General features: G+C 36.1%; 1 protein-coding gene across 3 annotated transcripts in view; it reads right to left on the bottom strand.

Annotated features, from left to right (window-relative positions):
• CFAP54 (cilia and flagella associated protein 54) overlaps nucleotides 1-14,752 on the bottom strand; it is a 386,240-nt gene that overhangs the window by 41,625 nt on the left and 329,863 nt on the right. For all 3 annotated transcript variants that reach the window (XM_054527528.1, XM_063712226.1, XM_063712225.1), the window contains one exon: nucleotides 5,523-5,597. In XM_054527528.1, the coding sequence (XP_054383503.1) occupies nucleotides 5,523-5,597 (75 nt within the window). The remainder of the gene's footprint in view (nucleotides 1-5,522; nucleotides 5,598-14,752) is intronic.

Here is a 14,752-nt window from a genome sequence, read left to right as displayed (position 1 = left end):
TCCAGGCTTCTGGGCACCACTGTGTTCCCCACTGCCAACCAAGGAAGCTGCTTCTGGTATGCCTGGTCCAGCTGCAGCCTTGCAGAGAGCTGGCACCCATGCCAGCACCTACAGCTGCCCGCCACACTGCAGCAGCCAGCATGTCTGACTGCACAGTGGCCAAACCCCATGCTTGCTCACACACTCCTTACTGCTCCACACCTGACTTGCCCTTGGCAGGCATGGGATCCAGGTCAGTAGCATGAGCCAAGCGCAGCCTGCCATTGGGCAGAACAAGCCCAGTGGGCCCGAGCAAAACTCGGGCAAAGGCACCGCTGGCCAGAGGTTTCAGGCCAGAAAAGCGATACCCCAAAGATCCCACAACACTAAGAGCCTCCCTTGACTGCTACTATCCTAACACTCTCCCATGACCGTGTCTCTCTCTAGCTGTTTTCTTACCCTCTCAAATCTTCTTAAAGACTGATCTACACTTTCAACCTTCACTTTCTCACCCCTACTTTCTAACCCCTTATTTACTCCTCAACTCCCTGCAGTGTCTGCTCCCACTATTCTAGTAAAACACCTACTAAGTGTAGTCTAGTTAGGAGTGTAGAGTTAAGCAGACCCATATTGGACTCCTGCCTTCTACTTTTATCAAGCTGTGAGACCTTGCACATTCTGCTAAATTTTCCTATGCATCAGTTTCCTCATCTCTAAAACAAGGATAATAATGGTAACCAACATCATAGGGCTCTTGTCATATTAAATATTTAAAATATTAAATTATTTAAGATAATGTCTGCACATACCATGTGCTCAATAAGTATTTAATATTAACTATTAATATTACTACTAACAGTAGAAATATTTGCATTTTCATGACTATTATCATTATTGTTCATCAGGCACTATGCTAGGTCTGGCTAAAAATCTTGAACTAAAAAAGAAAATCCTACCAAACTCAAGCAGCCAAGAAAAACTGCTTTGCAATCTCCTTATATAATATATCTGATATCTTGACCTAGGATAACCTTTTCCACTTTCAAATCATGATCTGCTCCTAGGAACCTCCTCTCCATACTGATTCTGTATGAATCTAGTTCATTCAAATCACACACACACACACACACACACGTATGCATGTGTAATTGATTAGGCAAATTTATCTGTATCATGTGAACCAATATGAAACTATTTCATTTTGCTAACTACAGGAACTTTAATCTACACTGCCTTTGCAGCAACAAAAGTATCTATACCAATGTTCTATATGTACCTGGTGGTCAATAATTACCGACAGATAGGAGATTCTATTAAAGAACTTAGCCCATTCCATGGTCAGTCACCATGAGAATAAGAATATTTTTAGCATCATGTTTGAATCCTACCTGACAACTTGGAAACTGCAACAATTTGAACCTACACAGGCAATTAAAAATGCTTTTTATTGCTGCCTCACCAGAAATCATATGTAATGGTTATTGACATTCCATGATTAATCACTAAGAAGGAAAGCATGGGGCACTTGTTCCCTTCCTTCATCTTTCTGCTATTCTCAGTTTCTTTTTGTCACAAGCTGTGCATGTCAATATTTATTTTAATTAGGAAGAGTTAACATAGGCAAAGGTAATTTGTAATAGGTATGTTCAGTAAGGAACCAAATTGCACAGCAAGATCTCCTGCTAGTGACAAAAACAGCTTCACAAAGGCATGTAATATCATTTGCCTAACCATTTGCTATCCCAGTACTGTTGGTGAGTCTTGTTTTCAGTGGAAGTTAGCTGGAAGCCATCTTCCATCTCAGATGGGCAGCGCTTTCACCACTAGGATCTCATGTTGGGATCCTGCACATAGACCTAATTCTTACAGGATTCAACAATAATCCAAATTACAGGCAAAGAAAATAATACCTTTAACATTTGTCCTCTCCTTTTCTATAAATATTTCAAAACAAACTTGGATTCTAAAATTGTTCTTAAAACTAGTTGACTAGGGGATGAAGAATTCACACATGGAGGGTAAAACCATAGTGGGGATGATGATAATAATGATGATGATGATTATAATATAGCTAATATTTCCTAAACAATTATTTTTACTAGGCCTTATGACAAATACTGAAAATATATTATCTACTTTAATCTTCACAACAACTGTGAGAGGTTGGAATTTGTACTTTTTTACCTATGAGAAAACTGAGGCTTAGAGAAGTTAAATAACTTGCCCAAGTTCACACAACTAACAAGACTCAAGGCTGAGATTCCAACCTAGACCTGTCAGAAACCAAGGCCTATTGACATTATAAATTGCACATTTTATTATAACAAATTCTTTTTTATAACCTACATATATTTTTTTTTTACAAAAGAAAAAGCTTTAAAGAACTTATAGTTCCATGTGGCTGGAAGGCCTCACAATCATGGTGGTAGGCAAGGAGGAGCAAGTCATGTCTTACATGGATGACAGCAGGCAAAGAGAGCTTGTGCAGGGAAACTCCCATTTTGAAAACCATCAGATCTCATGAGACTTACTCACTATCAGGAGAACAGCACGGGAAAGAACCACCCCCATGATTCAATTACCTCCCACTGGGTTCCTCTCATGAAACACGGGAATTGTGGGAGTTGCAATTCAAGATGAGACCTATTTTTAACCACAATTTATCCAAAATTAGACTTAAGCTTGATTTTATTATCAGTGGTCTACCACAGTAAGTCTATACATTTCCATAATAAACAATTAAGTTCCCTGTTTAAAAAGTGGGAAAAGGACACAAATGGCCAAATGAATAAATGAAGCAAAGATTAAATTTCAGATGTTCAAAACGAAAGGAAATTCAATTCAATTCAAGAACCAATGACCAAGAGATGTGGTGTACAAGGCACTGTAAGAACTCAAAGATGAAGATAACATCAACTTTGACCCCAGGAAGCTAATGAGCTAATGGGAAAAGTACAGTATAATATTTCAGGTCTTACTTCAAATGTCACTTCCTCAGAGAAGTGTTCAGTCTTCCCTGACCACCCTATCTAAGCTGTGACCCCATTCCCTGTCACTCTCTGTCACAGGGACCAGCAAACCTTTTCTGTAAAGGGTGAGAAAATAAATAAGTTAGGCTTCGTAGGCCATACAGTCTCTGCCAAAATTACCCAACTCTGCTTTTGTAGTGTGAAAGCAACTATAGATCATAAGTAAATGAATTAACAAGGCTGTGTCCAATAAAACTTTATTTATAAAACAGGGAGTCACCAGATACAGCTCATAGGCTATAGTTTGCTGACCCCTACTCTAACATATCACTCTGTTTTCTTCCTGCATAGCACTTAACAAAATCTAAGATTATCTCATTTATTGATTTGTTTACTGTCTATTTCCTGCCACGAAAATAGTAGCTCTAGGAGAGTGGAATCTTTGTTGCTGGTTCACAGCTAGCTCTTCAGTGCACAGAACGGAGTTTCTGACACAGAGATAGTTCTTCTAAACATCTGTCAACTGACTAAATGAATAAATGCCATTTTGCTAAAGGAGAAACATGAATGCCAACCAACACAATAAGTATACTTAGCCTTACTAACAATAAAAATACAATAATATTATACTATTTTTCACTTGTCATGCTTTCAACCATTAGAAGAGGAGGAGGAAAACCAGTGTAGATGGGCTGGGCTCAGCAGCTCACACCTGTAATCCCAGCACTTTGGGAAACCAAGGCAGGTGGATCACTTAAGGTCAGAAGTACAAGACCAGCCTGGTCAACATGGTGAAACCCTATCGCTACTAAAAAAAAAATTAGCCAGGTGTGGGGCGCTTGCCTGTAGTCCCAGATACTCGAGAGGCTGAGGCAGGAGAATCACTTGAACCCAGCAAGTGGAGGTTGCAGTGAGCCAAGATCACACCTCTGCGCTCCAGCCAGGGTGACAGAGCAAGATTCCACCTCAAGAAAAACAAAAAACAAACCCAGAAAACTAGTAGAGATGAATATGTAGGTAAATGGTCCTCTCATCTACTATTGATAGGAGAGAAATGTTGGTGCAACATTTCTGGAGGATTAATTTGCTGTAATATATCAAAATGTATATACCAATTTTAAAATGGGTGAATAATTGAAGAGATATTTATCTAAAGAAGATACGCAAATGGTCAATAAGCCCATGAAAAGATGCTCAACATCATTAGTCATTAAGGAAATGCAAATCAAAATCACAATAAGATACTACTTCACACCCACTAGGATGACTACTATTAAACAGACACACACACACACAAACAGAAAATAAAAAGTCTTGGAGAGAATGCAGAGAAATTGGAACCTCTATGCATTGTTGGTGGTAGTATAAAATTGTACAGCTGCTCAGGAAAACTATTTTTAAGTGCTTCGAAAGGTTAAACATAGAATTACCATATGATTCAGCAATTGCGCTAAAGATTTGAAATCAAGGCTTCAGATTTGTACACTAATGTTCATAGCAATATTACTTACAATAGCCAAAAGTGGAAACAACCCAAATGTCCAGTAACAGGTAAATCCATGAAGAAAAGTGGTATACACATACAATGGAATATTAGTCCATCTTGAGAAGGAATAAAATACTAGGACATGTTACAACACAGATAACTTTCAAAACATTATGCTAAGTGAAATAAGCCAGACACTAAAGGACAAATATTGGATGATTCTAATATGAGGTATCTAGAGTAGACAAATTCATAGAGACAGAAAGTAGAATAGGTTACCAGGAGCTGGGGTGGTGGGGGAGGAGGAATTGAGGAGTTATTGTTTAATGGATATAAAGTTTCTATTTGGAATGATGAAAAAGTTCTGGACAGTGATAGACAGTGGTGATGGTTGCACAACATTGTGAATATACTTAAGGCCACTGAACCGTACACTTAAAATGGTTAAAACTTTAAATTTTATATTATATATATAATAAAAATGTACATATACTTTTTTACTCCAAATCCAATCCCTAAGAATTAACTCTGAAGAGGTAATACAGAAGAATGAAATATGTATGTACTAGGATCAATCAACTGCAGGACCCATCAATAAAGATCTAGCTATGTAAATGGCACCCAACACAACAAATACATAAAAGAAACCATTATGCAGGCATTAAATATGACAAAGTAGACTTTTCACATAAAAATTTATCCATAAAATTATTATTTGATGAAAAAAGCAAGTGACAGAATACATGTAAAGTATGATACCATTGATATAAAAATTCTAAAGTTTATCTGTACATAGGGAAAATTCTAGATATACTCTAAATGTTAATAGGGGTTATTCTGTGAATGGTAGATTTGAGGTGACTTCAAAAATTATCCTCTTTTAGTTCTTTGTATTAGTTGAAGGTTTTTGAACACAGAATTTTTTAACCAAAATAATGTGCTATTGTAAACTCATGTTTATCACTTTTTCACATTAATAAGGAGGGTTAGGCCCTTGATACTTACAATTAGATGTTTTCTATATTTCCATTTCATAGCAATAATACTTGTGAGTGAATGAGATACAATTTTAAAGGAGAAATACATACCTCAGATAGTGGTGTTGGCTCTTTATCATTCAAAAACAGAGATGCTATTTCAGAGCAACATTGAATAATCATGTCCTAGAAATAAGGAGATAGTAATATAGTGAGGTTGATATTATTAGAAACCTAAATATTACCTATTTAATTATAAACTATTTCATTTGTCTTTTCTTGATCATTACCTAACCTTTGTTCCCAGGATAAGACAGAGGGCTCAGAAGTCATTACCCATTAAATAATTAGGCTCTTTTGAATTGTATCTAATTGTACAAAATAAGATTTTGAAAATAATTATTTTTCTAAATAAGGGTTTGAAAAATTACTTTTCTTCTGAGAAGAGAGCCCTGGAATGAAGAGTTTCAGATCCCTGAAAGGGCTTTCAGCAGAGAAGAATGACTGGGAATTATGGAAGACAGGGGAAGAGCGAATGAAAAGGAAGAGAGTCAATAGCATGATAACACTGCCCATAATCCTGCTGCATGGATGCAGCCATGTTCATGTGTGGACACCCAATCCACAAGGGACCTACCCATAGACAGGTTGAATCTGTCAGATTCCCTATCATACGATTTCATGTAAGGAAGAACAACAGAAGAGACATACAATCAGTATTGACTGCATGAGCTGAAAGGTCCAGATGCGGAGTTGGAGAAGGCAGCCATTAGGCCAATGTGAGAGAAGACAGAGAAGATGGAGATGAGTGAGAACTCACACCACCTGCAGGACTGAGCACAGTCTTGGCTCCTGATCCGCCAGTTCAAATTTCTGTGAGTCCACTGTTTCAGGTTCCAGTCTTTGTCTATGCATGACCATACTCAACTCATCCTGACAAACACTACCTCCCTATCAAACCTAATTGACTTGAGTTAGTGTAAGTAGTTTTTTCCCCACTTAAAATTGAAGAAGTCATAACTACATAATTGTCACAGATTAACTATGCCTACTTCACAATGTTGCCACTGTCTGGTACTGAAGGAAGCAAAAATTTGCTTTTCTGATAATATGTATAATATATATTATTAAATAATAAATTAAATAAGATATATTATACACATTATATAATATAAATATAATACATTTATATATAATATAAATATAATACATTTATATTATATATAAATATAATATATTTATATTATATATAAATATAAATATTTATATATAATATAAATATAATATATTTATATATAATATAAATATATTATATTTATATATAATATAAATATATTATATTTATATTATATACTACATATTATATATAAATATATATTAATATATTATATACTATATATTATATATAAATATAATATATTTATATATAATATAATACATTATATAAATATATAATGCATATATACATATATAGTATATATAATGTATATATGTATATATTGTATATATAATATATATTATAATATATATGATATATATTATATATTATATTATATTATATATAATATAATATATAATACAAATATATAACATATAATATGTATAATATAGTATATATTGTGTATATAATGTATATATATACAATATATAATATATATTATACTTATATTATATATTATACAATATACTAATATATTATGTTATATATCAATTTATATATTAATATATTATGTTATATATGAATTTATATATTAATATATTATGTTATATATCAATTTATATATTATATATTATGTTATATATCAATTTATATATTATATATTATATATTAATTTATATATTATAATATGTAATATATTATATATTTATACATAATATATTAATATATAAATATATAACATATATTATGATATATAATTATATAATGTAATATTTATATATCATATAATATATTTATTTATATATCATGATACATATTATATATTATTTACATATTATATTATATAATATATATCATGATATATATTATATATAATAATATATGTTACATATTATATATTATTTACTATATGTAATATATAAAATATATATTATATATAATTACATATTACACATTATATATAATAATTATTATGTATACACTATATATATTATTTACATATTATATATTATATATATTTTATATATACACACACATTTACCAGCATTTAGAATACTAAAATGATAAAAGTACATTAATTTTTAAATAACTAAGCAATACTGGTTAAAACCTTGAGATAAAAAAGCAAACAACACCTGAACTCAAAGCCCCAAAACGCCATTATATCTAAGTTTAAACAAATGCAAAAACAAGGAAAAGGCCAAATTTCAGGTTCTAAAACCATAGATAATTCAATTCAATTTAACAAATATATTCAAGGCATTATATTAGGTGCTGTGGAACACAAAGATGAAGAAACAGACCCTCTCCCCCCAATATTTATAATTACTCAGAAAAACAGATTCATATACAACTAAATAAAATACCAAGCAGAATGTGCTCAGAACACAGATAGTTATGACATGGTCTAGGATCCTAGATGTGGGAGAGAATAATTCTTAGTAGCAGAAACATGGAAGACTTCCTGGAGGAAGGGTCATAAGAACTGAGCTTTGAAAAAAATAGTGCAACTTCAACTGGTAGAGACTGGGGACCAGGGCATTGTGGGGCGGGTAGGGTGGGGGGAGCCATACATAAGCAATGAACAGGGGACATTCAAGGAACACAAGGAATTTGCTGATATGGTGATATGATCTTCATTGCAGGTGTGTATAGGAACGATGGCAGTAAGAGTTCTCACTGGAGAGGTAAATTTTTAATAGGTCATGTAAAAGTAAGGAGTTTGGATTTTATTGTATAGAGAATAGAGCACGACTGGACTGAGGGAATAATGGTAGAGATTGCTTTGAAAAGATAATTTGACCACAGTTTAAAAGTGAACTGCACTGGAAAGAGACAGAGAAATCAGCTAGGATGCTACTCAAGCAGTTTGGGTAGGAAGTGATCACGGCTAGAAGTGGGCCGGCTTCTATGGGTCTAAAAATGATGGACGACAGGCAGACTACCCAGAACTAGTCAGGGTACACCAGTGTCCTGTGCTGATCTTGCCGGGCCCCTGGTCCACTTTTCCAGATAGAGGGGAACACACATCCACTCCTATATACCCCTTATTTATCTGTATTTCCAATTGAGTGCTTAGGTAAGGTATGCTTTCTGTCTAAATAAAAGATTTCAACAACAGCATGATGGGTTATTGTAAGGATTTCATTAAGAGCCATGAAACAAAATGACACTGTCTATGTCATTAATCAACTCACATCACAGATGAAGAGAGCAATGCTACCTGAAAAACGCCTTGCCCTGCTTCAGCTCAACATTTTTCAAACAGAAATTTTGCTTCAATGACATCCTTTTAATCTGGCATTACTTGAGGTAAACTGCATACACATGTTCTGAAATTGGCTGACTGGAGGTTGGGGCTGTGAGTTCATTGTGTGACCTTGCTACCACAGAGATGAAGAAGGGGAAGGCAGGGAGCTCGCCAGTCCCAGCCAGAAAGCAGTTGGATGCACGCGTGCTGCAGCTAGCGAGGGGCTGGGAGAGCACAGAATGACCCTTGCTCAGTCTTTGCCACTTCTCCCTTAAAAAGAACATCTGCTATTTCTATGAGCAGTGGCCCTCTGAGTGACTTCAAGATATTAAAGCCAATTCTTAGATTTAGTTGAAATCATCATTTTCCTTCATCTATAATGTGGGTGGGCGGAAAAAAACTTCCTAAGTTGCTTTCCAGCCTCCAAACTCTTCCTTCCCTCATCTCTCCTTCACATGCCACCACGATTGTCTTGGCAAATCATAGGGTGTCATAAGCTCCCCTTCCAGGTGAGGTGCTGCCCCTACCTTGTCCTAGCCCCCAAGATCCAGCCCTGCTTTCCCACAGCCCTCTCTTACAGAACAAAATCCTTTCATCATTTATCCATTCAACATCAATCAAATTCCTCCTATAGGCCACGAAGGAGGAATAGGAGATGAACAAAACACAGAGAGCCCATAAGGAGTTCATGGCCTAGTGAGGGCAATTGGAGAGACAGACTCCTACAGCACTTGGTGGTGAGATCAGAGCAGAGGAAGCACATAATTCCACGCAGCCTTCCTGAGCCATCTCCCACTACATTCACCCTGTACTTCTGCCACAACAGATGTCTTATTGTTCCCTGAATATGAGGTTCAGTTCCATGACTTCATATCTCATCTCTTGCTGTATCCACAGTCTGGAATGAGTTTTCTCCACAGGTCTCCAACTAGAAGTTTCACAAACTATTAAGGAAGCACTAAGGTTCACTTACTGGGCCAGATATTGGCGATATAATGATGAATAAGCCCTCTGAGCAAAGGAATTCACAGTCAAGAGACAGGAAGAGACAAGTAATCAGCTAATTGCCTAACCAATACAGGATATTTGGGGATGCAAGGAAACATGGCCTTAATTTCAGTCTAGAAGGGCTAGAAAATGCTGTGTGAGCTATTTAAGCAAGCACAAAGTCTAGCTCAACTTTCTCTCTCAACACACACACACACAAACACACTATCTATATAAATGAGACTTTAAATACAATCAGTTAGAAGAGTTTGCATCAATAACCCCATTGCCAAGAAGGAAGGATTCTACAACTCTACCTGTCTATACAGTGCAGAATGTAGATAATGGGGAAACAGGAAAACTGGAAGAAGCCAGAGGTACTAAGTTGAACAACATAATAAATTGCTGAGCCAGACTGGGAAGGAGAAAAGAAACAAAAATCTCTATATAGACTGAGTTGGAGGAAAAGGTGTAGGAGTTTGAGCCAAATGAGACAGATGTTAGAGAGCTGCTATGGATGCCAGAGATCTGTGAGAGCAAGACAGCTGGGGAAAAGAGGATTTACAAGAAACTTTTCTGTGTATTCTAAAGGATTCCCCCTGGGATGTTCCTATAAGAGACTGGAAAGATTTAGATTATTTTCAATGGTTTGGACATCAGACTGACTGCCACACTTTCTTAAGACAGAGCTACTGGGTGGCTGGGCTCATTAGGAATGACATCTGGGTACGTATGGCCATACTCGTACATTGATTAAGCTCCTCTGTGACAGGGACCTGGTTATATTGATTTCTGTATATTCTCACCTCCTCAAGCCTGGAAATAGTTTGCACATAATAGTTCCTCAAAAATAATTTGTGAATTGATGCTAATTTCCAATTGTATCTTGCTCTGTGTTCTCACAGTACTTTAATAGTTGGGATATACTCCCTATATATTAATTTTAATTGTCTTACAATCAGGCATTTCATAAATGTTTGCTGAACTAACTTTAGGTGACTTGGCAAACATATTTTAAACTTTTCATATCAGTATGCTATCATTCCAAATAAGGTGTATGCATCTTAAAATCAGGGTGGTTTGCATCTTCCATATGCTTTAGAACACCTGACAGGCTCTGAACACTCCCGTTAACTGTGAATGACAGATTAAAATAACTCAGCCATTCAGAGCCAGTGTTGTTCACTTTAGAAAAAAGGACACACAAGGTTTTCAAGCCAACAGTGATTGGAACACCTGTTCTGTAGCCCTCCCAATACATCTTAAATTAATATATGTGTTCTGAAGTTCTTGGCTTATTCTGGACCCTAGGGTTTTGGGGGGAAATACATAAAAGGGAGTGAAGAGGAAAACAAGATTCACTACCGTCCCCCCATATCAACCAAAGACACATTTTCTGCACCCTTATATTCAATAACCCACCAACAATCTACACTTTTAATAGAAATAAATATATTAGATTATGGAAACTATGAAATCCTGTCCAATTCCACACCAGAATTGATCTCTTTTAGAAGTGTCCTACTTAACTTCTAATTAGCTCCATATGAAGGTTGTCATGACAACAAACTAGCAGATTTAGTCAATGGAATTTATTTGATACAACCCAGAATCGAGCTTTTTTTTTAAAAAAAATAAAGTGCTCATTAGTATTGTGGAAAAAAGAAACATTTATACGCAATTTCATTTCTCAACTATCAAACGCTGTGAGCTAATTTGCTTGCCAATTCACCTAAACGAATATTAGTGTTCCTTCTGTCTGGTGACATTCTTCCATATATAGAACTAACAGAGCCAGAAAATATCTAAAATGCCCCACATTAAAGCTGAAGAAACACTTTCTAGGTTGGAGAATAAAACAAATTCAAAAACACAAACAAGAACATCAAGAGTGAAAAGAGTTTGTTCTACTTGAGGGTTGACCCAGGCACATCCACCATTTCAGTTGGAACAGGAAAGCAAGCCATAAGCCTTTCTGAAGGCAAGGTAGGTCCTCCAGATTCCTCCCTCCACTTATCTTCAGACACCACCATACCCTCGACCTCATTTATTTCTTATTTGTTTATATTTATAGTCAACCTCTTGACTCAGATGCTGGGTTCGTTTTGATGAATTTGATACCTACATCTGCCCACCAAGGATGTTTTTGGTGACTCTCAGTCCACCCAAAGAGCCCATCTCTCCATCTCAGAGCAGGATTTGAATGAAAAGATCATTTTGGAGTTGAGAGGAAAATTAGCTCCAGGAAAAGCTAAGAGACAGACCTTCAGTAGTAAAGCTGAGTGGCAGAGGGTACAATCTAGAATCCTTACTCTAACAGATGCTCATTCTCCTGCCTCAGACAATCTAAGCTGAAAATGGGTTCAGAGGAAAATAATCATTTTCCATATATGAACTATATAGTAGTGAATTTAGGGATGATTTCAGCAAAGAATATTCTAGACCATGGCTCAAAAACAGCAATATGGTAAATTTGGTATGTGGCTTAAAAACTGTCATTGTAGGTATTCTATAAAAGAAGTGTAAAAATAGAGAGCTGAATTCTTTTTGGAAATAGACATGAAAGGGCAATCATGCACTTTATAAAATAAATCTATATCTACAGCTATAGCTATAAAACCTCCCAAGTTTGAGATAGTTTGAGCTATCTGATATATTGAGGGATTTATTATAAGCACTGAGTACATCATTAAGCATCATAATTCATGTTGCAACATTGGAGGACACCGAAAAGGATGTTCAACCAAAATTCTAAGACATCTGCCCCATGATATACCCAGGCACAGAGCACAGAAGTCACAAATGCTGAAAAGTGGCATTTTGCAAAGGCTAACTGTACTTTCACAGTAGATTCTCTGACGGTTAGGCTTGCTGCTTTTACAATAATGGAAAATGCATTCATTCACTCTACTGATGAATTCAAACTAAAAATGCCAACAAGTATCTTCTAAATATCAGGAAAGTTGCTGACTTTTACACTTTCACATAATGAAAGTGTATAGATGAGGTAAACAAGAAAACAAAACCAAACCAATAATATTCTTTCAGAACTAAAAATATTTTGTTACTGATACCCAATTAAATATTACTAGCAGGAAATGATTTAAGTCAAAAAGATATACTAGACCAAAAATAAAGAGAAGATCCTAAAAGCAGGAGAGTTGGGTAGAATTAAGTGCTTCCTCTGCTCTGATATCAGCAGAGTGAGGCAAGAGTCTGCGTCTCCCATTGCTCTCATGAGACCATAAGCTCCTAAGGGCTCTCTCTGTGTCTTGCTCATCCCCTATTCCCATGCCATGGCAAGTAGGAGGCATGCAAAAGATGTTGAATGAAGAAATGATGAATAAACTTTGTTTGTAGGCAAGAATTGTGGAAAAGTGAGGCTGGGACCCAAGTAGCTGGGAACTCAATCCAAAAAGTGTTGCAAGGAGGGCCCAGAAGCAGAGCTATGCAGCAGGCATGAGAGCATTCAGTCTTCAACTGGAACAGGATGGTGGGAGGCTCCAGAGGAAAATGTGTTTGAGACATTATTTGATAAATATGAATACTTCAGTAAAAAATCTATGGATGAACATATGAAAGTTCTGATGTAATGACTGAGAAAACATAGAGAATAAAAGACAAGAATAAAAGAAAAATTCAAACACAAAAGAAAGGAAAATAACTATAGTACACTACTTGACTCAGCTGTGAACATCATTTACAGGGTCATAACACTGAATATTGATTTAATTAAATTTTGTGAGGTAACAATATATAGAAGAGAAGGGAAAAGAAGAAGTTGGGGAGAAGTATAAGTAAGCTAAATCCATATATATCAGACAGGGAATCAATACATATTGTCTAAAATTGATACCTCCAGAAAAAACAATAATTTCTGGCTTTCAGCATGATTCATCATTTTGTCTGGCTTTCTGTCTTCCAAACTGGTGGCACAATTGTTGGTACAGCATATAAATTATTTGGCTAATGAACAAACTGTTAGTGGAAGTGATATGATGGAAGTTTTATGAGCCAGTGTGTAATGTGCCCCTTCTTTCCCTCCTGCCACAGTGACTGGTGATGTTCCATGATGAATGTGCCACCCATCTGGATGCTGGCATGAGGAGACATGAAGCAGGTCCCCAGCTGACTCACTCAGATTTGAAGGCTTTTCGTTACTCCATCTTTCATGACTGATACTGAATATTATTTGTAGATGTGAAAGCAAACAACAAAAGCAGCAGCTAAAAGTGGAAAGTGGTTGCCTCTGCAGAGTGGAATTGTGGAGTGAGCAGAGGTTGGGCAGCAGATTGCCTTTTTTCGTTTTAAGCCATTTAGATCTATCTTTTAAACAGCTACATTAAGTACAGAATACATCTCTCAAGAAATTAAGGTACAAATGGCAATTTAAAGAACAGGTAATTAGGGGAGAACATATATTCCCTACCCTTCTCATTTCCATAAAGGGTAAGGAATTTCCATATCTCTCCCAAAGAAGGCAAGACACTTCCAGCTTCTTTTGGATTTACCCACAAAAGAGTAGAGTGACTTACTTCATCAGTGAGTTTGGGAAAAGCAACAGAGCATGCTAGGCTCAAGCCCCTTCTGGGCTATCTTTGTTTATACTTTTTGGAGGCACCCTACCTGCAGAACTATAATTCTCTGCTCTCCATGCAGTAAGCTTGAGTGGGGCAGAAGGGAAATGGGGAAACCCTGTGGTTACACAGGTGTGCCAGATGACTGCATGACTAGGTGGGCAAGTCTGGCTAATTCAGGGGTAAAATATTAATGTGCTCATTTGGTCACAGATCTAAAGCCAAGTTCACTAATCAGCTTTATCAGTAATGATGCTGACATTTTGGTCTCCATATAACTGTCTCCTGTGCCCCAGGAGAACTCAGAACTCATGAGGGGACAGAAAACCCCCATCTCCTCCAAAACACAAATATCGGTCATCAGAAA

This window comes from Pongo abelii, chromosome 10 (assembly GCF_028885655.2).
Source record: "Pongo abelii isolate AG06213 chromosome 10, NHGRI_mPonAbe1-v2.0_pri, whole genome shotgun sequence".
NCBI lineage: Eukaryota > Metazoa > Chordata > Mammalia > Primates > Hominidae > Pongo > Pongo abelii.
Note: the sequence above shows the minus strand (reverse complement) of the source record. Positions and strands in the feature narration are given on the sequence as shown.